The sequence below is a fragment of the Amblyraja radiata genome, chromosome 17, assembly GCF_010909765.2.
Source record: "Amblyraja radiata isolate CabotCenter1 chromosome 17, sAmbRad1.1.pri, whole genome shotgun sequence".
NCBI classification, from domain to species: Eukaryota; Metazoa; Chordata; class Chondrichthyes; order Rajiformes; family Rajidae; genus Amblyraja; species Amblyraja radiata.
In genome coordinates, this window is record NC_045972.1 from 35,944,534 (window position 1) to 35,971,001 (window position 26,468).

The 26,468-nt window shown below is 44.3% G+C and overlaps 1 protein-coding gene across 2 annotated transcripts; it reads right to left on the reverse strand.

Annotated features, from left to right (window-relative positions):
* Positions 1-748: 748 nt before the first annotated feature.
* On the reverse strand, positions 749-20,522 carry LOC116982742 (zinc finger protein 319-like). Of its 2 annotated transcripts, XM_033036155.1 has the most exons (3): positions 20,265-20,522; positions 4,982-6,738; positions 749-2,632 (listed from the first exon to the last, which is right to left on the reverse strand). In XM_033036155.1, the coding sequence occupies exons 2-3, from the start codon at positions 6,639-6,641 to the stop codon at positions 2,628-2,630; spliced, it is 1,665 nt and encodes a 554-aa protein (XP_032892046.1). In that variant the 5' UTR covers positions 6,642-6,738; positions 20,265-20,522; the 3' UTR covers positions 749-2,627. The 2 variants fall into 2 exon arrangements, with proteins under 2 accessions (XP_032892046.1, XP_032892045.1); XM_033036154.1 differs by having other exon boundaries at positions 750-6,738.
* Positions 20,523-26,468: the final 5,946 nt, after the last annotated feature.

Sequence of the window (26,468 nt, forward strand, 5' to 3'; positions counted from 1 at the left end):
TCTCTTCCTCCTTTACTCTTTTGAAACTAGTTTGTTTTTAATTCTGCGACTTGTTGCAACTCTACATATATTGAATTTCCGTTACTGCAAATGCTTCGATGGGATTAGCCAAACATGACCTTCAATTTGGATTCATTGCATCTACATTTTCTAGATGTTATTCTAATGAAGAATTCCAAACTTTTTCCATCATAATTATAGTGATCAAAAGGTCACTAGATTTGTTTTGTTCCTTTTGTGAAATAAAACAGGAATCATATTAATTATTGTTCATTCCTCCATACCCATTGTAATGTATACTTGTATGAGGCTGCTGTGGATATACATCTAGTTTCAAATGTAATTTGTCAGTTAAATCTCATTATTCGTATGCCTAATTCATATGCATTTTATTCTGTAACCCTGAGATGATAGATACGCCTTCTCGTGGTCAGAATAGATTGTGTCGTTCATCAATCACCCTTCAGACATGGGAAATTTACCTGTTAGGATTGGTGTGTGGATTATCAATCAGCTCGTCTTACAAGAATTGATTTCAACTGGAGGGCTGTATTTCCCCATTGAATCAATTTATTAATGTCTTGTTTTGAAGCAAGAAGGCTGTATTTGTTCTTAGTTCTGCTGTCGCAGTAGAGATGAACGGACTTTCAAAATAAAACCAAAGCATTCCTGGTAACAGAGTTGCATGCAATTCACAAAAGTTAGAATGCGTTCGAAACACAAATTTTGGTCAAATGTCCCATGATGAGCAAGTTGAATTTCTTTTTAATTGGCAAGATTCTTTCCCCATTCAGGTGACTTCACAGACTTCATGTGCATAAGGAGATCTACGACAGAGAAAATAAAACAAAACTCCATCACTGGCTTTTACAATGTAGTATTTGCCAATGCCAACAGGTTGAATAAATCCTGACCTTCCCCAATCAAATGTGCTAGGGTGCAGCAGGGTCCAGCAGGGAATGGATGCAATCAATACAAGTGCACAACAGGATTTGTCAGTATGTTCAACATCTCACCCGAGATCTGTATAGGAGATGCAAATAGGAGTCATTTCTTCATGTGTCTTCTTCCCGTAAAAACCTTAAAGAAAACTGTCCAAACATCTAAATTCATTGACTAAGCATTTCTTTCGGATTTGCACTCAACAATTCAAATTCAACATTGGGAGATAATTAAATGAAACAAAAACAGACTAAACATTATAAATAATAACACCCATATGCACAATCCAGTAAAGAATTCCAGAGACTACATTAAGGGAACATATGTAATGATGCTTTATATAAGAGATATTTTGAAGGACAATTTATGACTTACTCTCATCATTATTTTAAAACTCAAATGTGAAAAAGCAAATGAAAATTGCTAATTTGGGATCTGGAGCTGGGATCAAGGATGACACGGCCATCTTTAGGAAGAAATTGGTATGGCTAAAGAAAGGGCTTTCTGGTAATATGGAGTCAGTCAAATAGCTACATCGGAAGGGAAACGATAAAAAATAACATTTTCAAATAGGAACAAAGAAAAAGATCAGCTTGACTGTGATACCTATAAGCAACTGTAAACAGAATTTACAACATCTCCTTGTTATTTACCAGTTCAATTAGGACAATTGTAAAACTGATGATAATTATGATTCCAATTAATAAATTGAAAATCCTGATTGTGGTTCAAACCTAACGTTATGACTTAAGAGGAATTGATTGCCACAACTGGCTCTGAAATCAATTCTCTTACTATTCTCATTGAAACAGCAAGGTTACTTGAACATCAAATGTTATTCTACAGTAATCATATCAGTCAACACCATTGAATTTCATTAGCATTGATTTAATTTTATTAAGACTATGTATATTAATAAAAAAAAATTACAAGTGGCAAGAGTATCAGGTTGCAATTCAGTCTCTGGGCTCTGATTACATCGATCAACTGTTTGATTTATGGTGTCATCTGAACCCTAAAAGCAAATTACTTGTCATCTTGTATCTATGGTAGCCCAGACAAAATAAAATTGATTTGTAATAAAATAAAAAAAGTTTGTGACACTTCTTTTGAAAACACATCACACTTGTGGTAGGAGAATATTCAATGGTAAGACAACAGAATTGAGAGTTAACATGCTCTGTAGTTTGCACTCCGTTTCCTACTCAAACCTTACAATCAGATACTCTCTTTACACTCAGCAAGGACGTAGATTATCTACAATCCCATGTTCTGCAATTAGCCATGCGCAACTGCAGGAAAGACGGCTCTTTTACATTCCTAAAAAACACTGGTAACCGTGGAGACATCCTATAGGCAGCTTGAAACTATTTTGATAAGACAGTGTATTAATTCTACTCATTTTTTTTATTAGTCTGCTTTTCATTTTAGCATCTGCATTAGCAAACTGTTAGTGCTTACAAAATGGAGATGATACAAAACGACAACAGCTTGATTCAACTGGCAAAAACATACCACTCTTCTCATCAAAAGTCCACCTTTGTAAAGACTGCAGTCATTTAAGGTGATAAGTCACGTTTGGCTGACTTCTTGCCCAACTTTCTGTTGCGCAGCTTCATTTCCAAAGGAGACTTCGCTTTCGAGCTCTGCTGTGTCCATGACTTCACATCCATCCTGCATTATATTCAGACTGTAGACGTTGAAATGGCAAAAAACCCATAAAAAAACTGTTTGTGGTTCCCTTTCCAATATGACATGGACATTTATATCAAACATACTTGTTAAAACTAGTGCTCTTGAAAGACTTGTACATACACCAATCTTACTGTCACCGAAGCCGATACAACCAAAAATAAAAACAAACAGAACTTGTGTTCTAACAGATTGCAGCAGTGAAAGTGTAACACTAGTTTTCAAGCTACTTTAAAATACATAAATTAAAATCTATTTTTAATTACACATTTGCAATAGAATTCTGAAAATAATTCACAATGCTCAACTATTGTAGTCAATGGGTGGATAACCCCTTTATTGGCCAGAGACAACGGTCTCATCAGTACATGGCCATTAGGAGGAATTCTGAAAACCTATTAACCTGATCCAAACCAAAGCTCCCATTTAACTCATCGGTTTCAATATAATAAAACACTCAACTGCAGATATGTTTACACTCTAATGATAACTGTTGAGGAATCTAATCCCTTTAAGAAAATATTTCAGTTCAGTTTTTGCTTGAGAACTATTAAGCCAGCTGTGAGACAATTTACATATTTGCTTTAAGGTGCAACTAGTAGCAATTGCAACCCAGATGAGCGCAGTGCACAGGACGCTGGAGCTATGCCTTGCCATAGAAATGTAGATTGTGCATTTAAATTATTCTGTTAAATCACTTGATCGTGTTTTCTGTGAGAATGCACAAAGGTCATGGACTTGACAATAGGGAATAGGCATAGCTCAAAGCCACGTTAACATACCTCCTGATAGCCACCAGTGCAGCAACATTGGCTGGCACCTGGTAGAAAGATGCTGCCTTGACCTCCAAGCCCCCAGGCCTGTTTGGCATGGTCAGAGAATGGAAAAGTATGTTGCAAATGACTTTAGGTAGCTCAAGATGTCGCAAAATACTTTTTAAACCTATTAACATTGATTTCAATGTTTACATTACTCAAAGAAGAGTTGTGATAAAGGAACTTTCCACCAGGAAAAGTGGATCGTTAAATTCAGCAGTAAACAGAGAACTGTGGACAAGGGGATTGCCAGAGTGAAGACAAATTTAGTTGTGGCCTGTGATCCTTGTTACAAGAAAGGTTTAAACAGAGGGCAATAGAGCAAGGTAAATCAAAATGTTTTAAACCTTTGATTGTGATCAAACAGTTGCACAGAAAGGCTTTGCAGCATAAGACGGCACTACTGCCATTGTAGGAAAACAATGGTGCTAAAATATATTCCCAAATCTTAAAACGCTGCAATCTTAAAACACAAAAATGTTTTTTTCTACATTACAGCTTTATTACAACAAAGATGTTCACACTCATTTTTGGATTCATATTAGTGAAAACAAATCTCCCAATTCCCTAAGAAAAACACAAATGCTGGAAGAACTCAGCCAGTCAAGCAGCTTCAATGGAAAGAGAAGCTGGTCTACGTTTTGGATCTAAAATGCAACCTGGCTTCTCTTTCCACAGATGCTGTTTGACAGGCTGAGCTCTTCCAGCATTTCTTCTTTTATTTCAGATTCCATCACCTGTCGTTTTATTTGGTCACTGTGTGCATAAAATACTAATGAGGGGACATTGTGTATATGTGAAAGTCACAGAAGGCTAAGCTGCAACATAATCTGCAAAGCAATGTTGGACCGAGGACGGGGTGGGGCGGGGAGAAATGGAAGGTGCTCTCCAGTGTAATCACACACACACACAACAGTGCATCGCAGCACTAGTTTTAACAACCAGCCTATCCATTTCAGCAGAGGACAGGCAGAAGAGAAAATCCAGATCGCTAAACCGTAAGGTATACAGATCAATGGAAAGAGTTTGGTGTGATCAAGAACGATGTTAAGATAGAGGTATGTGAACTCTGGTCACATATGTCCCACATGTCTCGCACCTGACTGGTCAGCACATACTATTTGCTCTTGCATCTCCACTTGCTGATTTGCCCTGTTTTAGTTTTGAGAGTCTGGAGGTTGGTAAACTTTATTGGTGGATAAATCCCAAGTCAGATAACAAAGATCTATTGGTATCAGCAAAGTTATGAGACTTTATAGAGGGATGGAGGACCAAGATGCTCTAATGGATACATCACAAAAAGCCCATGAAACTTGACTCTGCCATGAGGACCAGCACCATCTGTTAACTCATCCAAATCTATCTGTACCACAGTTCTGTACAAGCTTAGCTAAGATCAGACTTCCGGAGCAAACAAAAATATCACTGTCCACAAGCAGACCCTTCAAAGGAGTTTTCCGCTGTGTGTTGAAGGCAGTGCTCCTGTAGATAGCTCAGCTCTGTAAACCTCTCCCCGCACCATGTGCACTTACACTGATTCTCTCTGGCGTGGACATTCTGGTGCTTTATCAGGTGCTCCTTCTGCTTAAAGCCCTTGTCACAAGTGATGCATTTGAAAGGTTTGTCCCCTGTGTGCACACGCCGATGCCGCTCCACATCTGACGAGTACTTGAACCGCTTCTCACAGTTGCTGCATTTCAGGGGCTTCTCCTTTGCCGGACGGCACGGGTGCTCCACCAGTTCGGAGGAGCACGCAAAGCGCCGCTCACAGGCGTTGCACTTGAAGGGCCGCTCTTCCACATGGGTTGCTTCATGGAGCTGCAGAGCAGATACGCGCTTGTAGGCCTTTTGGCACACAGTACACTTGAACGGCTTGCCCTCCACGCGGGCACAGCGATGTCGCAAGAGCTCCGAGGAGTCTTTGTAGCCCTTCTGGCATCCCGTGCACTGGAAGAGGCTCTCTCCAGTGTGAATGTGTTGATGGTAGAGGAGGTGAGAGGATTCGCTGAAGCCCTTGTCACACACAGTGCATTTGTAGGGTTTGTCTCCCGTATGGGTCCGCTGATGCCGTACCAGCGCGTACAGCTGCTTGAAGCTCATCTGACAGGTGGTGCACTTGAAAGGCCTCTCACCCGAGTGAACGCGCTGATGGTGTTGGAGGTAGGACGCGCGTTTGAAGGTCTTGGGACACTGGCTGCACTTGTAGGGACGTTCACCATCCGTCGTGCATTGGTGCTGCAACAGCTCCCCCGGCTGCTTGAATCCCACGTGGCAGATGACGCACTTGAACACGTCCTCACCGGCATGCACGCACATGTGACGCACCAGGTGTGAGCGGTGCTTGAAGCTTTTGTGGCAGACGCTACAGTCATAGGGACGCTCGCCTGAGTGGATGCGCTGGTGGTGGGCCAGGTGCGAAGACTGACTGAAGGTTTTGTCGCACTCCGTGCACTTGAAGGGCCGCTCTCCAGTGTGCACCCTCTGGTGCCTCTGCAGTTCAGAGGCGTGGCGGAAGGACTTTTCACAGGACGAGCACTTGAAGGGTTTCTCACCGTGGATGTACTGGTGGCGCACTAGCTGTGAGGACTTCTTGAAGCCTTTCTGGCAAACGGTACACTTGAAGGGCTTCTCGGGCGCGTGGAACTGTTGGTGGGCAACCAGCTCGGATGAGTCCTTAAATTTCTTCTTGCAGACCGTGCATTCAAAGGGTTGGTCTTCAATGTGGACCCTCTGGTGCACGAACAGCTCTGACGACTGCTGGAAGTTCTCGCCGCAGATGGTGCACTTGAAGGGGTTGTTCTCATTGTGGACGTTCTGGTGCTGGACCAGTGCCAGCAGCTGGGAGAAGCTCATCTTGCAGACGTGGCAGATGAAGGGCTTTTCCTCCACTTGCCCACACTGGTGTTGCAAGAGGTCGGTGGATTGGCTGAAGGTCTTCTGGCACTGGGCGCACTGGAAGAAGCGATTCATGTTTAGAAAGCACGGATGCTGCTGAAGCTCAGATAGTTGTGTGATGGTCTGGCCACACATATTGCATTTTTGGGAGCACTCAGCTGACAAGGGCTGATGTTGCTGAAGGCCTGTGTCGGCCGGGAACACAATGGCAAACTCGAGGGCACGCTCATTACTCTGGGGAATGCAGTTCTCCACGAGAGGCGGGGCGGCTGGGTGCTCCTCCCAACATTCAGTCATGTTGAATGGGCTCACATTGGAAAATTGTTTCCGAACATAAAACAGAGGGCTTGATCCCAGACTTGAGTTGATTCCACACAGGGCAAGGTGTCTTAGTCTGTTAAAAGAGCAAAATATTTAAATTAGTTTTTAATAAAGTTTTGCAAAATGTCAGAAGGAAGTCACCAGAGCATGCAGGTTTGTATGCTAATTGACTTCTGTAAATTGTCCCTTGTGTGGTCGCAGGGACATGGTAGGCCAAAGGGCCTGTTAACATCCGTCTCTCTGAAGTAAACTAAAATTATCAATACAATGACTCTAGATACCATTCTATGACGGGGTGTCCTTGATTACCACATCAAACTTTCAGAGCTTCTCAAGGCGGCAGAAAGAAATCAGAGCATCCAAAGAGCAATTAATGATAATTGAGAATGGAAAAAAGTCACAAAGAGAACTTGACTGATGGACGGAGGTATTGTGGGAATATGACAACAGTCAGGAAAGAAGGATTAAAGAGGGAAAAGAACAGTAGGAATGGTTTTAAATAAGTAATAATGAAACAGATGCAAATGATGGATGGGTGTATTTTTGGAAAGCTGAGAAAAGTAAATCTACCACTATTAGTGGCTGATTATAGTGGTTTAAACAGTGGCCAATGAATCCCACATATTTCATTCGGACACAAAAATCACGTTAACTTGCAACAAGAACCTTAATTTGAATTGGGAGCACATTTTAAAGTGATGCCAATTTACACACCCAAAAAAACGATATCGGTTGGCACAAATACTGCTAAGAAAATATGAAATGTCAATTTATATTTTGTACCCCCTCCATCCTAATTCAGTTGCGGACACTAATAATGGGACTCCATCTCCTGTTACTAGAATGGAATATGAATGTGTGAACGTTTTTGGTGGATGGCATATGAATACTTGATTGCGAGGGGGACAGGACTGCCAGCTCAATGTTCCAGGGATGCAATGTTTCAGCCATGATAGAGTGGGAGGTAAAAGAGATGCTTTATTAATCAAGGAGTATGTCATGACACACTCAGAGGATATACTGGAGGCTCGTCCACTGAGGCAACGTGGGAAGAGCTCAAAGTTAAGAAAGATGCAATCACGTTAATGGGATTATACTATAGGCCTCTCAATAGCCAGCAGGAGATCGAGGAAAAGATATGTAGACAGATTAGAGAATGATGCAAATCCTACAGACTTCCCCATGGTCGGTGACTGTACAACTATCCCAATATTATCTGGGACTTACTCAGTGCAAAAGGCTTCTATGGGGCAGAATTTGTTAGGTGTATCCAAAAGGGTTTTCTAAATCAGTACAATATTTCTCTCCAGAGATGCTGCCTGTCCAGCTGAGTTACTCCAGCATTTTGTGACTATTTTATGAATAGTACGACATGAGGAGAACCCACATTGGTCCTTGTATTGGGAAAGAAGTCTGGCCAGATGACTGGTGTTTCAGTGGAAGTACGCTTTGGGAACAGTGATCACATCTCAGAAGAGTCCCAACCCAAAATGTCACCGTTTCCTTTTTCCCCACAGATGTTGCCTGAAACACCAAGTTACTCTAGCATGTTGTGTCTATCTTTGGTGTAAACCAGCATCCGCAGTTCGTTCCTACACTTTAAATAATTTTAAGATGATTATGAAAAAAGGATAAGTCTGGATGTTGAGGAAGGTACTAAATTGGGGTAAGGCAGATCACAACATTAGTAGGTAGGAGTTAGAGAGGGTAAATTGGGAGATGTTGTTATTGTGCAAGTCCACATCTGACATGTGGGAGTCGTATACATGCCAGTTGTTCAGAATTCAGGACTAGCACGTTCCTGTAATGAAAGATAAATATGGCAGAAAAACAAGCCATAATGTCACGAGTATGAGAAGTGATGAACCAGATTAAAGAAAATCCCAAGGCTTTTTATATCTATTATAAATATAAATATCCACAATATAAAACTCTGATCTTGGATGTGGATGTATTTGTATGTGGATTTATGTGTTTGTGTGTGATTCACATCTACTCGAAAATCTGACACGCTAACGGTGACATTTTTACATATTCCGGTAGAGATTTACCTTATCACATCTATCTCGAAAATCGCCTCACCTGAAAATGTGAACCATTATTTCCCAAGTTTTTTTAACTAAAATTGTTCATCAATCTGAGATATTTAAAAAATCTAACAAGCTGGATGACGTCACAATGGCTCCTCTCGCTCAGTCGACCGGCCTGCCATCTGCAGCACCCCGCCCCGCCCTGGCTCTGGATTTAAGCCGATGACAAGTTACGTTTAAACCCCCCCCCCCCTCCCCCCCCTCACCTCCGACTCAGTCATTTTGTCGCCTCCCGACCCACAGTCCACTCGCTCAGGGCTCTGGAATGAAACCGCTGAAAACGGAGTACGCCCGTGCCTCAGCTCGGGTTTCCCGAGAGATGCAGAGAGCTTTGTACTAGAGTCGGGCCCTGTACTGGAGCTCTCTCTCTCTCTCCCCGGGCTCTCCACTTTTTGCAACCCGCTCGCTCGCCTGGCTCTCCCTCCTCTCCCTCTCCCCCTCCACCTCAACCCCCCCTTCTTTCCCCCTTTCCCCCTCTCCCCCACCCCTCTCCCACCTCCCCCCCTCTCTCTCCCTGCCCCCTCCCCCCCTCTATCCCCCCCTCCGCTCTCCCCCTCCCCCCACCCTCTCCCCTCCCTCCATCCCACCCCTCTCCCCTGCCCCCCTCCCTTCCCCTCTCTCTCGCCTCCCTGCCCCCTCCCCTCTCCCTCCACCTCTCACCCTTGTGCGTGTGGGGGGTGGTTAATGTGTGTGTGACGCCGCAGGCCCCCCCCCGCACATTGTGGGGACGGAACCCAATGGGCCCCCTTTGATCTAGTGTACATTAAAAACAAGGGTAACCTGGAAGCAGGTAGAACCGTTCCAGAATAAAATGAAGGGATTTATGTTTGGAATGAGGATGCTGACGAGGTACTAAACAAGTACATTGAATTTGTATTCAACAAGGAGAAGGGCATAGAGGTTAGTGAGATCAATTTGCGGAAGACTAATATGCTAAGGCAGTTTGAGTTAAAGTGATGGCGGTGTTGGGACTCTTGAAGAGCATTAAGATACATAAATTACCAATAAGCGTAGATTATCTTGGTATAATGTTCGACAGACATTGTGGGCTGAAGGGCCTGATCCTGCACTGTACTTTTTCTACGCTCAATGTTCTAGTGATGAAGGTGATTGTTTAGGGTTGGGCAGTGATATTGTGTACGTAGATGTTAATAAGGTATTTGATGAAGTCCCGCACAGTAGGCCGAACCCGAAGATTAAGAAGCATGGAATCCACAGTGATTTGGTCATTTGGATTCAGAACTGGTTTACTGATGGGTTCGTTAGTAGGCAGACATCATCAAAATTGGTAGAGGTATGGACAATGAGGAGGGTTGTCAAAGCATACAGTGGGATATAGATCAGCTACAGGATGAGTGGAGAAAAAGTAGACGAAACTAAACAGCATTGATGTAGGGGGATCTTGGGGTCAAAGATCATAAGCTCCCTGAGCAGATGATGTTTGGTATGCTTATTTTCATTGGTAGGAGCAATAGTCAGGAAGTCATGATGCAACTATAAGATTTTGGTTAGGCCGCATTTAGAGCATTACATGCAGTGCTGATCTCACCCATACAAGAGGGACATGGGGGCTTTGGAGAGGGTACAGTAGAGGTTTACCAGAATGCTGCCTGTATTCGAGGGTATTACCTATAACAAGTAGTTGTACAGACTTAGATTGTTTTCTCTGGAATGTCAGGGGTTGAGGAGAGACCTATTCAAAATATATAAAATTATATGAGGCATAGATAGCTTAGATAGCCAGATCCCTTTTACCAGGCAATACCATTTTGCATGAATATATCAATACATTTGCATCGTTGAGAAGGCCAAGGGAGATGTATTATTAATCTGACGCCACATTTGAATAATCAACATATAACAATGGGAGGACAGTCATTGTATTTTAACACCAAATTCATTCTACACCATGGAATTGAAGAGGAATTCCATCGCAAAATATCAATGTTACTTGACAGCAAATGCATGATAGAACTGTGACTTTGGAAACCCAGATCATCATCTCAAGGGTCAATTATGCATAGTGCATTCTCCCAATTGCTGCAGTCCAGTCACACCCTTTGTTGGCTCAACGACATGCTTCAGCGACTAATGACTGGGAGCACTCACACCCATTGTGATGAAGTGCTTTGAGAGATTGTGTATGATGCAAATCAACTCCCACCTCAGTAATGACCTGGAACCATTCCAATTTGCCCACCAGCACAATCAATCTATATGATTGGCACAAACACCTCCTCCTCGCTGACCTTCAAAACAGGGGTACCTCAAGGCCACGGGTTCAGTCCCCGTCTCTACTCTCTCTATACCCATGGCTGTGTAATCAGTTACAGCTGATGCACAAGCTTTAAATATGGCAATAATGCCACTGAAAATAATGTTTTATCTGAAAGTTTGCAAGACCACAGAGCCAATAGTGGACTTCAGAAAAGGAAAGCAGAGGGACAAAGCACCCATCTTCAATGGCGGGATGGCAGCGAAGAGAGCCAATAGCTTCATGTATAGGAAGGAAATGCAGATGCTGGATTTCACCAAAGATAGATACAAAATGCTGGAGTAACTCAGCAGGTCAGGCATCAGCTCTGGAGAAAAGGAATAGGTGATGTTTCGGGTCGAGACTGAAGCTGCCTGAAGAAAGATCTCCAGACTGTCTGAAGAAGTGTCTCGACCTGAAACATCACTAATCACCGTTAACCTGCCCAGCACATTGCTGCAATTGCAAAGACAGCTCACTAACATCTCTACATCTACAGAAATTTGAGGGGATACGGCATGTTGCCAAATACTCTATGTAACTTGTACAATGGAGAATATACTGACTTGCTGCGAAGTTGTCTTTTCTCATATTCCAACAATCAAGAACAAAGGGGACTGCAGAAAATGGTGAACATTGCTTGCTATTGATCTCCCCATTATCAAAGGGATTCTACAGGAAGCACAGCCTCAAGAAGGCAGCTAATAACCAAGAGCCACATCACCCTGGGAACTCTATTCTCGCTGCGATTATCGGGAAGATGGCACAGAAGTCTGAGACCCGTTACCTCCAGGTTCAAGACCAGCTTTATCCCAACAACCATCAGGTTCTTGAATCACTCCTGCACAACCCTTCCACACCCACCAAACTATCATGGACTTTGCACTACTATGATGGCTCGACATACTTTGGTTTTTGCACTATCATGGTCTAGTTTACACCGAATAACTGATATTTTATTGTAAATTTATTTTTTGTTCTGTTTAATGTGCTCGTAAAGCTGCAGCGTGAAAATGTCATTATTCCAGTTCCACCGACAAATGAGCACACTATTAACTCCTTTGTTCGAGATCAGCTGGTGGCATAGATCTTTTGTCCACATCAAGTAAAATTCTAGAAGTAACAAATGCGATTTGAACAATAGAAATCACAGGCTATCAAAAGTAGTAGACGGTGAAATCACTAATCAAGTTTACTCAACACAACACAAACCCATCACCATGATGTCATGGCACTATTATCAGCAGGGAAAGAACAGCCAAGTAAATCCGGTAATCAATTGGCAGTCCTGACTCCACATATGTACCCATAACTAGCTCCTACTAGTTCCTCGGAGGGATCTCTCGTCATACCGAGATCTCAAGAAAGAAAGAAATGAAAACATGAAAATAATGTGGTGACTGATTATTCAAAATGGTTGTTCAAATGCTTCCAACCATAAAGACGTTATCAAAACTAATCAAATACCGAACCAAGCAGTTTAAGATATTTAACATCATTTAGCTCCCTGGTCTGGCTCAATATGAAAAATGGTATAAAATGTAGGCCTCTTATATTCAAAGAAAGTTTGATATCTTGAAAAGTATTCAGTGAAAAGAATGTGACCTGGGCTTGGGGCTTGAAAGCCAAATCTCAGGATTGTAAATTACTTCAATGGGATAAAGAATGAACAAGGAAAAGACACCCTTGCGCACAGCCTTGAGGGATACTAATAAATCAATGGGGTTTCTTCAATTTCAGCAATGAAAGGACATTTTTTCTTTCTGATGCTAGTCTGGCAAACTGCCTGAAGGTATGAAAAGGCTAGGCAAGGCAGTGCAGGCAGACATCAATCTTGCAAGCAGTTCAGCTTGCTGCTGTTTGAATAAAGAAATTAGTTATATTTCTTGTTACTTTTAATTACTTGTTAATTTTAAGGGAAGCTGGTCTGTAATTGGATGCAACCCCCTTAGAGACAGCGGTTGATTGGCCGCCAAATAATCGGGCACAAAAAATTGACAAATAGGAAAACAAAATAAATTGGAAGTCCGATTTAAATCGGAAGAATATCATGCCTGATTCCACCCCAAGCTTTGTTAATAAATCTGTTGACTTCCTGAACAGTTGTCTCGTGACAATAGTCCACAAACAATTAGAAATCTTGCATTCCACTCTAGGAACTACTAGGATGGGGTTTAGATATAATTCTTTGGAATGTCTATTCAGGACTATAACCCCCATGCACTACTGAACCCTGCCCTCAATTACACCAGCAGCAAAACAGATTTGCAAAATCAAGATAACATCCTCCATGGTGTTAATCAGCAAAATGTATGAGAGCAAGGTGATGTTTGGTACACTGCTGTACGGTTTGAAATCATTTGAACTATTCTGGTTACAAAAGCTTTAACCGCTTGTAATTTGTGGCCTCTAAGTCAATGTGCCCAATGATTAAACATGATCTAATGTGGTAATAACTTTCCCCTGGGAGGAACCCTGTAATACATCACTAGTTTTATAACTGTGAAGTAAAGTGAAAGTTTCTCATTTTACTGCCACAGTGAGAGGTTTCATTATAAATGGGATCTCATAAGTTGTAGGAGTAGAATTAGACCCATCAAGTCTACTCCGCAATTCAATTTTGGATGATCTATCTTTCCCTCTCAACCCCATTCTCCTGACTTCTCCCCATAACCCTCGACACCTGTACTAATCAAGAATCTGTCAATCTTCACTGTAATAATATCAATTGACTTGGCCTCCACAGCTTTTTGTGGTAATGAATTCCACAAGTTCACCACTGCCCGACTAAAGAAATTCCTCCTCATCTCATTTCTAAAGGAGCATCCTTTTATTCTGAGGCAATGGCCTCTGGTGCTAGACTCTCCCAGTACAATATTTATTCAATGTCATTTGAACCTCAGTGAGGCTCAAACGAAACTCTGTTTCTACAGCCATACAAACAAAACAATTCCTACAAGACACACAAACAATTCAATTCACACAAACATCCATCACAGTGAATCTCCTCCTCACTGTGATAGAAGGCAAGTATTTTCTCTCCCCTGTGCACCATTTTCCCCGAAGTTGAAGCCCCAGGCGGGCGATGGTAAGTCCCACGGCCATTAAGGCCTCGCCGGGCGATGTACGGCCCCGCTCCAGGTCTAAATGTCACAAAGTTGGAGCCCCAGCAAGTGTTGGAATGTCCCGTGGCCGTTAAAGCCGCACCGGGCGATGTACGGCCCCTCTCCGGGTCGTTCCAACCCCGCGACACGGGCTGGAGAAATTGCGTTGCAGGAGCTCTTAAAAGCGGTCTCCCACCCGGACCCGCGAGCTCCCGATATCACAGTCCACAGGACTGCAGCTGGAGCCTCCGAGCTCCGGAGTCGGGCCGCAGCCGCTCCCCACGCACCGAGGCACCACCGCAGTTCCGCAGACTCCGCGACTGGAGCCCCCAGGTCGGTTGGAGGCCGCTCCACGGTGCTAGGCCCCAACGACAACGGAGACCCGACAGGGAAAAGGTCGGGTCTCAAGCACAGGGATGAGATTTTAAAAGCCCCCCCCCCCCCCACACATATACACAGTTAAAAACAGTATGAAAAAAAACACGACAACTACATTTAACTAGACGAAAATTTAAAAAAAGACAGACCGGCTGCAAGGGCCGCTGCAACGCGAGTCGCACCGTCAACCGTAGTGGAAACATCCTCGCCACATCATGATTAGTATAACAAGCTGTCCTCCACTTTGTCATTGGCACAAAGCCCAGTGATAGGTTGCACCTTTCTGTGCTGCAGCCCAGGTACTTCACTTGCATCTTGACAAGCAATCTTGATCCCAGGGAAGAGGAGCAGAGAATCCCCCACCCCCACCCCTCCACTCTTGATAAATGAACTCGAGGCGACAGAGCCTGCAGATACATATGTGGAGAGGTGGTTTCCTCTTCTGCATTTGTCAGCCCACAACTTTCCTGTCTGATGAAATTAATGGGGCAGAGAATTGTGGGCAGTTGGCACCAAAGTAGAAAATGTGCCCATAGATTGAATGTGCTCTTAATAAAGAAAACATCATCAATATTCGTTGAAACAAAATAATTAAATTTTCATCTGCACCAACGTTAAAAATACGGACAATTTTCCTAAGCTTTTTGTGTACCTCTATTAACCTAGAAAGTGCTCTTATCAGTTAAACATTAAAAATGTTTAAGTGTCACTAAGGACAGTAGACGCAGGCAAGGAGCAAGGATGAATGTGCTTCAGGGCCAGCTGGTAGAGCTGCCACCTGACAACGCCAGAAAAGTGATTCAATCCTGACCTCGGATGCTCTGTGTGAAGTTTGCACATTCTCTGTGACTGCTTGGGTTTCTTCTACCAGGCGCTCCCACATCCCAAAGATGCGCAGGATTGCAGGTTAATTGGCCTCTGTAAACAGCCCCTAATGTGCAAGTGGATGAGAAAGTGGGATAACATAAAACTAGTGTGAACGGATCAATGGTCAACATGGATGTGATGGGCTGAAGGGCCTGTTTCCGTGCTGTATCTCTAAAGTAAACTAAACTGCAGTATTTAGTTTACTGTATATATACCTGCAAAACAACAAATCAGCAACTGTCTTCTTTGGTGTCTAAAGACCATGAGGACAATTAGATTCATAGCCCCAGAGAAAACAGGATATCTTACGGTTATCGCTTACATCATTGGAAAGAGCAGGGATTTTTGTTGATGATTGCACAGCATTCAATTAATTTCATTTGCATCTCTTTAGACTTTAGAGGTAGAGTGTGGAAACAGGCCCTTTGGCCCACCGAGTCTCAGCTGATCAGCACATACACGAGCACTATCTGACACATTAAGGACAATTTATAATTCGCAGGTGTCAATTAACCAAAAAACCTGTACGTCTTTGAAGTGTGAAAGGAAAACGGTGCACCCGGAGAAATCCCATGCAGTCACAGGGAGAACGTACAAACTCCATACTGAAAGCACCCGGGGTCAGGATCTAACCTGGTTTTGGGCGCTGTACCACTCCATCACTGCGCCAATATGTTGCTCTTAAACATGACAGCAACCAGTACTTGCATGCAATAAGATCTGAACAACATTCAGGTCTAAGTGTCTAGGTTGGCAATTAATAAGCAGCATTCACACAATGTAAATTGCCAGACAATGACACTCCCCAATACACCAACTATTTCTCTTTGACCTTCTCCAGCATTCTCATCACCAAGTTTTCCACAACACAGAGCCAGAGGCAACAGTTGTACAAAAACAGAACCTTCAGTCCATTGAATCCATGCTGACTATCAAGCACCCATTCACTCGAATAGTATGTATTTTACCTCAATCTCAACACCCCTGCCAACCTCCCAACATTCAACCACTTGAAATTATTTATAGTAGCCAAATAACCTGGCAACCCTATACATTTTTGCAATATGGGAGGAAATTTGAGCCCCATGGAAATCCAAGCATTCATAGGGAGATTGTGTAATATGCACACACATCTCACTCGATGTCAGGATCGAACCGTGGGTATCAAAGTTGTGCAGAATCAACACCATCAACCCCCACAGTACTGCCCCGGCAGTCATTATTGTTTAGAAACTCTACTAGACGAGACATGGGAACATACAGTGCCCTCCATGATGTTTGGGACAAAAACCCTTTATTTAATTATTTGCCTTTGTACTCCACAATTTGAGTTTGGTAATAGGGAAAAAAAAAATCCAAAAAAAAATCACATGTGGTTAAAGTGCACATTGTCAGATTTTAATAAAGACAATTTTTTATACATTTTGGTTTCACCATGTAGAAATTACAGCAGAGTTCATACATAGTCTCCCCCATTTCAGGGCACCATAATGTTTTGGACACAGCAATGTCATGTAAATGAAAGTATTCATGTATAAGGGCCTGTCCCACTTTCACGACCTAATTCACAACTTCTGCCGAGTTTGCCCTGGACTCATACTCGCAGCATGGCTGTCACGAGTTCGTAGGTAGGTCGTAGCAGGCCGTGATGCTAATCGTAGGTACTCGTGACATCAAGTAGGTCGGGCGTTTTTCTAGCATGATGAAAAATGTCCACGAGAGAAAAAGGTAGTGAAAGTGGGACAGGCCCTTTAGTATTTTGTTGCATATCCTTTGCATGCAATGACTGCTTGAAGTCTGCGATTCATGGACATCACAAGTTGCTGGATGTCTTCTCTGGTGATGCTCAGCCAGGCCTGTATTGCAGCCATCTTTAACTTATACTTGTTTTGGGGGCTAGTCCCCTTCAGTTTTTTCTTCAGCATATAAAAGGCATGCTTCAATTGGGTTCATATCGGGTGATTGACTTGGTCACTCAGGAATTAACCATTTTTTAGCTTCGAAAAACTCCTTTGTTGCTTTAGCAGTATGTTTGGGATAATCGTCTTGCTGTAGAATGAACCACCAGCCAATGAGTTTTGAGGCATTTTGCTTGAACTTGAGCAGATAGGATGTGTCTATACACTTCAGAATTCATTATGATTTGATTAGATTAGATTAGATTCCTTTATCGTCATTCAGACCTTTCGGTCTGAACGAAATTTCGTTGCCTGCAGTCATACACAATAATAATAAATAACAAAACATACAATAAACACAAATTAACATCCACCACAGTGAGTTCACCAAGCCCCTCCTCACTGTGATGGAGGCAAAAGTCTTAGTCTCCGTCTCTTCCCTCCTTGTTCTCCCTCTGCGCTGAGGCGATCCAGGTCGAAGATGCCGCCCTCCAGTCCAGCGGACGTAGCTGTAGTTGCCAACCTGTAACCTGCGAGCTCCCGATCGTCCACTGGACCGGCGGCCGAACCTCCGAAGTGATGTCACCGCCGCCGCAGCTCCGATTCGGTCCGCTGCCGAAAGCCGTATCCCCACCTCAGCGAGTCGGGCCGCCGCCGGAACGCAGCTTCAGCTCCAAGTCGGGCCGCGGCCGAAAGCCGGAACGCTGCCTCCGCTCCGAGTCGGGCTGCCACCGCCTCAGCTCTGAGTCGGGCCGCTGCCGAAAGCTGAAACACCACCTCAGCGAGTCGGGCCGCCGCCGGAACTCAGCCTCAGCTCCGAGTCGGGCCGCTGCCGAAGCTGGAACACCACCTCAGCGAGTCGGGCCGCCGCCGCCTCAGCTCCGAGTCCCGCCGCCTCAGCCCTGAAGTCGGCCAGCCTAGTCCTGGCCGGCTCTGCCTCCGGAGCCTCGAGGTCAGTCGCAGTTGGAGGCCACCAGCTCTGCCATTAGGCCTCAGTGCAGACGGAGGCAGAGAAGGGGGATACGACAAGAAAAAGTCGCATTCCCCCGAAGGAAGAGACAGAAAACATGTTTCCCCTCACACCACACACAACCTAATAAACCAAAATTAACTAAAACAGGACAAAGAAAACAACAAAACAACAAAAAAAGTAAAAACAGACGGACTGCAGGCGAGCCGTAGCTGTTAACAGCGCCGCCACTTCTGGAACTATGCTATTACCATCAGCAGTTGTATCAATAAAGATAAGTGAGCCAGTACCTTCAGCAGCCATACATGCTCAGGCCATAACACCCCACCACCGTGTTTCACAGATGAGGTAGGTATGCTTTGGATCTTGGGCAGTTCATTTCTCCTCCATACTTTGCTCTTGCCATCACTCTGATATGTTAATCTCAGTCTCATCTGTCCACAAGACCTTTTTTCAGAACTCTGGTTGCTCTTTTAAGTACTTCTTGGCAAACTGTAACCGGGTCATCTTATTTTCACAGCTAACCAGTGGTTTGCATCTTGCAGTGTAGCCTCTGTATTTCTGTTCATGAAGTCTTCTGCAGACAGTGGTCATTGACAAATCCACATCTGACTCCTGAAGAGTGTTTCTGATCTGTCGGACAGATGTTTGGGGATTTTCCTTTATTATAGAGAGAATTCTTCTGTCATCAGCTGTGGAGGTCTTCCTTGGCCTGTCAGTCCCTTTGCAATTAGTAAGCTCACCAGTGTTCTTTCTTCTTAATGATGTTCCAAACAGTTGATTTTGGTAAGCCTATGGTTTGGCTGATATCTCTAACAGTTTTATTCTCGTTTCTCAGTCTCATAATGGCATCTTTGACTTTCATTGGCACAACTTTGGTCCTCGTGTTGATAAACAGCAATAAAAGTTTCCAAATGTGATGGAAAGACTGGAGGAAAGATTAGGTGCTGATTATGTCCACTTTAACCACACGATTTTTTTTCTATTACAAATCGCAAATTGTGGAGTACTAAAGCAAATAAATAAATGATGGGTCTTTGTCCCAAACATTATGGAGGGCACTGTATGAGCGAGTCAGATGTTGGGCACCCTGCAACTCAGTTCATACTCCTCCACAAACCTCCCATCATATACAAGGAGTATGATAGAATACTTCCATTTGTTTCATTTAGTACAGCATCAACAACACTCAAGCACTACAAGGATAACTGACACTCCGTTTTTCATCTGCAGTTCACATCATCCATAAATTATACAGCGATAACTCACTATGACTTCTGCATCAATACCTCTGAATCCCATGACCTTTAATGTCGAGGACAAGAGGCGCAGAAACTCAGAACGCCACCACCTGGAAGTTCCCCTTTAATCTGAACATAATCCTGATTTGAAACACACTTGAATTCCTTAATCGTTTTATGGTCTGAATTGTGGAACTCGTTCGACATCAAAGTATCTCTGCAACAAACTGGGCAGGATTCGAGAATGAATAATTGAGATGGCCAATAAATGCTGCCGAAATCCTGCAACTGTGCTTTCTACGACAAATGTAATAACTATGCCCCCATGCTCAAGGGGCAAGTATAACGATTGTTGCCAAGGAGGGAAATGCAATCACAGCTGTCGGGGATGGAAGGGAAAACCGTGCTCATGGCTGCGGGATCAAACACACAGTCCGCCTTAGAGCCGCTGTGTGGCCCGGCACCGGCACCGGCACACGAGGTTCAGATTACACCAAGCGGCTGTTGCTATGCCGGAGCTGGCACATGGGCCCAGAACAGCGTGGCGCCTTCGGCCCTTGAAGCGGCTCCTCCCTGCGGGCCCTTCCCTTCCCCTCCCCCTGGCCGGCCACTGCCGTTGTCTGGGCCTAACCCAGGCCGAAGACAATGGCCGCCGGCCCACCTTGTCGAGTCAGCGGCCTGTCGCAGCGCCAGGTTACCCTGCCCTCCTCTCGCCACCAACGCCCTCGGTCGGCTCCATCCCCCCGCTAGCAGGCCCGGCATTTGCCGAGCTGCGAGCCGCCTCCCGCCGCTGTTACCTGGCTGCCGGGGCCGCTCCGCTCTCCAGCGCAGCCCGAGCCTAGGGGCCGAGGCCACTCCGGCCTCTCCAGAGGTCTTGGCCGAAGACGGGGTCGGGAGTCCCGGAGCGGGGAAGGACCGAGCTAGGCCCGGCGGCAGCGACTCGGAGCGCCGTTGGACAATCCCATCATCAGGCGGGTGCGAAACTCCGTCCCTGCGGCCAGGAACCGAGTGGCCCGCGTAAACAGGAAGCCAAGAGCAGCCGCGGGATTTCCTGTCACTGCCGCTCTCTGCTGCCCCCCCCGGCGGCTCCAGCACTTGCAGCCGGCTCATGGTGGCCTCACACAACCCCCCTCCTCCCAAACACTGACTCCAACCCAGCTCTCTGTTATAGGACCTTTAGCCCCATAATTGGCATTGTCCTAATTTCTTTTTTAATGTTTTAATCCAATATTTCAATTCAAATCACTGTCTACCACCCATCTATTTAATTGTGGAAGGGAGATAGAGGAAGAAAAGTGCAAACAAATTAGGAACAAATAAGTTGTAGACACAAATACTGGAGTAACTCTGAAGTCTGAAGAAGGGTTTCGGCCCGAAACGTTACCTATTTCCTTCGCTCCATAGATGTTGCTGCACCCGCTGAGTTTCTCCAGCATTTTTGTGTACCTTCGATTTTCCAGCATCTGCAGTTCCTTCTTGAACACTGGAGTAACTCAGCGGGACAGGCAGCATTTCTAGAGAAAAGAAATGGGTGACGTTTCGGGTCGAGTCCCTTCTTCAGACAAATGTGTTTTGGTTTAAATTATTCCCTATTTACTGGACAGAAGAGCTACACATATTGCAGATGTCTGGGAGTCTTTTCCAACAAGAAACAATTGGAAATACTCTTTGGAAGTGAGCAAATAATAAGGGGTCATCCAAGCAATATCTACTAACAAGGAACTGCAGATGCCAAAGATCCCAAAGAAAGGTACAGAATGCTGAAGTAACTCAGCATCCCTGGAGAACATGGATCGGTGGTGTTTTTGGGTTGGGACCCTTCTTTAGACTGATTGGTGGGGAGTGGGAAATAGAAAATTGGAAGAGGGGGCAGGACAAAGTGCGGTAGGTAATAGGTGAATACGGGGGGGGGGGGGGGGGGTTGATAGGAAGATGGTTGGACAAAGGCCAAAGATGAAAAAATAGGTGTGAGATGGAGGTGTTGCAAATTGTGAAGCCAGAGGAAAGAATAGGTGGAGGGGGAAGGAACAAATTGGTGCGAGTCCAGAAGAGGCATTGGGAAGAGGGGTGTTGTTAGAAGTTACCTAAAACTGGGTAATTCAATGTACTTGCTGTAAGCTACCTAAGTGGAATATGCGGTGCTGTCTCTTTAGTTTGCGTGTGGCCTCTGGTAATGGAGGGGGCCCAGGACATACAAATCAGTATAAGAATGGGAAGGGGAATTAAAATGGAGAGCAACCGAGAGATCTGGTAGGCCTTGGTGGACCAAGCGGACGTGTTCAACAAAACAGTTGCCGAGTCTAGGCTTGGTCTCACGAATAAATTACCCCTCAATTAACTGGACAGAAGCGGCAGATGAAGATATTTATATTACCAAAAGTCTGATCTTGACCACTTCCTGTTTTTCTGTTTCATGATTTTAGAAAAAATGCTGCCACTTACGGCTGTGATTTCTGGCCATCTTACTCAGAGCCCCCCCCCTCCGCTGCGTAGGACAAGAGGATTTTTCCCATTGATAAAAAAATAAAAGAGTTATTAATGTTTTTAAAATGTTGAGATTCCCTCTGCTGCCCCTGCTGGTGGGAGGGGGGAGGGACTATAACACCCCGGAAGTGTTGTGCCTCAGTAAGTCTCTGCAAGAAGGTGGAAGTGAGAGTCACGTCTCTCAGTCTGAGCTGTGAATAACACTGAACACGTGTCTACTAAACTGTGAGTGTGGTTTTACTGACCTTGAGTGCCCTTAATGTGGTTTGAAAATGAAAATGTGGTTGGGTTGAAGTAAAAGCACTGCAAATGGTTGGTGGAGGTTTGGGTTGAAGTAAAAGCACTGCAAATGGTTGGTGGGGGTTTGGGTTGAAGTAAAGGCACTGCAAATGGTTGGTGGGGGGTTGGGTTAAAGTAAAAGCACTGCAAATGGTTGGTGGAGATTTGGGTTGAACAAAAAGCACTGCAAATGGTTGGTGGTGGTTTGGGTTGAAGTAAAAGCACTGCAAATGATTGGTGGGAGTTTGGGTTGAAGTAAATGCACTGCAAATGGTTGGAAGTCTAAACTTGACAACTTCCTGTATGCACTGTATATTGATTTAAGATAAAATGCTACCACTTACGGCTGTGATTTCTTGGCCATCTTACTCAGCCCCGCTCTGCTCATCAGGTGTAGAGGATTTTTCCCATCAATGAAAAATAAAAGTGTTATTAGTGTTTAAAAAATGTTGAGAATCTCTCTCCTGTCAATCACGCCATGAAGGCCACACCTTTTCCGGTGGGAGGGGGAGGGATTATAAAACCCGGAAGTGTGGGTGTGGCTCAGTCTCTGCATGATGGGGAGGGAGAGGTCACGACTCTGTCTGAACTGTGAATCATCTGAACACACTGAATGTCTACTGAACTGTGAGTGTGGTGTTTTGTGTGGTTTTATGGTGGTTTCACTCTACTTGAAATGGTTTGAAACTGCATTTGAATGTGGTGGCCTTGCACCCTGCATGAAATGGTATGAAACTGCATTTGAATTTGGTGGCCTTGCACCCTGCTTGAAATGGTATGAAACTGCACTTGAATTTGGTGGCCTTGCACCCTGCTTGAAGTGGTAGGAAACTGCACTTGAATTCGGTGGCCTTGCACCCTGCTTGAAGTGGTAAGAAACTGCACTCAAATTTGGTGGCTTTGCACCGTGCTTGAAATGGTAGGAAAATAGATTTGAATTTGGTGGCGGAATAGCCGTGAGTCAACTGACAGCCCACCAGCCGTGAGTGAGGTGCCAGCATATTAGGCTTGAGGGACTGAGCTGCCACCCCAAGAATCCATTTGGCCCACAATGTCCATAGCCCACTGGAGACCAGTCCCTTCAGTCCACAACACTCATACCAGCGCTCCAGAAAGCCCCCCCCCCCCCCCCCCCACTGGCCACCAATATTGGAATTGGTGTTGAGGTGGAATATTGCGTTGGGGGACCAGCCCTCCCGTGTGAACATGGTCTAGTTCTAGATGTATAAGTTCTAGAACACTTAGTCTAGTTCTAGATGTATAGGAGTCTTTACCAACCAAGAACAAGCATTATGCAAAACTATTGGAAATAGTCTTTGGAAATGGACTAAAGCAAGTGAGCAAATTAAAAGGGATCATCTAAGCAATAATGGAGGCGCGAGGAATTGCAGATGCTATAAGTTTGAGTAGAACAAAATGCTGAAGTAGCTGAGTGGGTCAGGCAACACCTCTGGAGGACATGGATCAACAATGCTTTGGATCGGTGCCCTTCTCGAGAGTCTGAAGGGCCCGACCTGAAACAATGCTTATACATGTCCACCAGAGATGTTGCCTGGCTCACTGATTTACTCCAGAACTTTGTGCTTTAAAGACAATAATGACTGTTTTCTAATGTGATTTAAGATAGTACATCAGTAAGGCGAGGTCTAGGTAATGGATCGAAGAGAAATGATTTTGAGGTAGAAAATTGCATAACAAGGGAAAATAATGGATTAGGATAGACGCACAGTGGTGCAGAAGTACCGTTGCTGCCTTACAGTGCCAGAGACCCGGGTTCGATGCTGACCATGGGTGCTGTCTGTACGGAGTCTGCACAATCTCGCTGTAACTGCTTGGGTTTTCCTGGGTCCTCCGGTTTCCTCCCACATTCCAAAGACGTGCAGGTCGGCAGGCTAATTGGGTTCCGTAAAGAAATTCTCCCGAGTATGTAGGATAGAACTAGGTAATTGCTGGTCGGCGTGGACATGGCGGCCGAAGAGCCTGTTTCCAAGCAGGCTTTAAACTAAACTATGCTCTGGTTAGATAATACATTGATAAGCTTATAAAATGGCATACAATTAGCAAATGAATACAACACACAGAATTTGAAGATAGATTTTGATATGAGAAGGCCACATTTTTGAAAAATAAGATTTTAAATAGGTAGAAAAAGCGATTGTAAATTGCAAACACCTAAACTAACAAAGTTTTTTTAAAAAAGGTCTTTGTGAAAGGAAACTATCTCTAAGAGTTTTTTTTCTAAAATTCGAGAAGTTATGCTATGTTTATTTCTAGTTACCACATTATAGAGACGTCTGGAAACAACATTCAAAAAAGATTCACAAGGAGAGAAATGTGAGGTTATACCTGCAAAAGAGAGTGAACGTTGGGTCTTTTCTCCTGAAAGAAAGCTGAAGGATTTCATGTTTTAAATTAAACATTTTTATAAAATAGTCTGTGAGGAAGAGCAAAACTAGAATCCATCAATATACTCATTGTGAAATCAAATTGGGAACTCAGAGAGTGCTGACTATATGGAGCGTCATTGCAGGACCAGTTCAGATGAATAATCTAATGCATAAAAAAAGGGGGGGGGGGGGGGGTGGAGATGGTTACTGGGTGAGAGGTTGAGTTGATGAACATGAAGTAAAAGGAAGCAGATGCTTATGCTAATAGAGCTAGATAACGAAAGTTAGTAGAGGTTCGAGTGGTACATAAATCCTGCATGGACAGATTGTGCAAAGTGGCCATTTCTATTATTTATGTGATGGAAATATTAAATCAAAAATTAAATCTAATTATTTGTCGGTTTTCATCGCTCCAAATCTCAACCAAGTTTTGCTCTATCCGCAATTTGTCCATTCATCCTACAACTGAATTATTTTGCAGATCTAAGGAGTGAACCTGTTTCGTCACATTCTTTCTTTATGGGAACAATTATCCTTTCACCCCTGAAGATAATTCACCCTGATTGCCCAGTTTATCTGTTGCCTGGAAGTCTGGTCCGAGAACAGTCCGACCTCACACTGTCTCTCTTTGAAGCCTGTCTGAAACAACTGCTTCTTCAGGAGTTGCACTTGTGGCATCCACAATCTTCTACATATTGACTGATAGACTGGAATATGTCACACCATCTTCATTGTCCCAATGCCAGTATCTTCAGCATCTCTTGAGTCTTTCACATTGGCTTGGTCAGTTATAGAGAGATAGAGTATGGAAACAGGGCCTTTGGCCTTCTGAGTCCACACTGACCATTGACCAGCACTTACACTGATCCTAATTTAATTTTTTATTCTCACTACATTTTCATCAATTTCACTCGAGTCCCACCACTCAATTATACAATAGGATAAAATTTATAGTGGTCAATTAAACTACCAACTGGCACACAATTGGTGTGTGAGGAATCTGAAACACTCAAAGAAAATATACATGATCATAGGGAGAACATGCAAACACCACACACACAGCACACAAGAACAGGATTGAACCTGGGTGTCTGGTGCTATGACACAGTGGCTCAACTGGCATGGCAGTACATCCATATCTTTGCCCGTATAAACAAAATCTTTAAATTGTTTAAGTTGGAAGGGACTTAAACATCAACATGACCAGAAACATCACCTATCCACGTTCTCCAGGGATGTTGCCTGACCCGCTGAGTTAGTCCAGCACTTTGCTTCTTTTTTGTGAACTAGCGTCTGCAATTCCGGTTTCTGTTCTTTAAGTTGTTTGCCTGCACCCTTAGAAGCATTCTTTGCAATCACTTTGGCATTTCATGGAGGGACTTAACAGCAATGGTCACCGGTGGTTTGTGAGCGGCAATGGTCACAACGGGTCGATGGTGGAAAGGGTCAAGAGCTTCAAATTCCTGGGCGTCGATATCTCTGAAGATCTTTCCTGGTCCGAGAACACTGATGCAATCATAAAGAAAGCACATCAGCGCCTCTACTTCCTGAGAAGATTACGGAGAGTCGGTATGTCAAGGAGGACTCTCTCTAACTTCTACAGGTGCACAGTGGAGAGCATGCTGACTAGTTGCGTCATGGCTTGGTTCGGAAACTTGAGAGCCTTTCATCGCCCTGCGCGGCTTAAAATCGACCGGCGGGGACTTCAACACCGGGAGCCTTGATCGCCTCGACGCAGCCCTGAGCCAAGCTTTGTGTTCTTTTCAGAGTGGGCGGCAGCTGCCGTCAAAGGCAAAGATGCTGGGATAATACAGTTGAATGTCGAAGGTCTCACCAGTGCTAGGATATCCA

What these genes read in the sequence shown, in the direction of transcription:
- LOC116982742 (XM_033036154.1), bottom strand. Translation starts at nt 6,641, where the DNA reads ATGACTGAATGTTGGGAGGAGCACCCAGCCGCCCCGCCTCTCGTGGAG.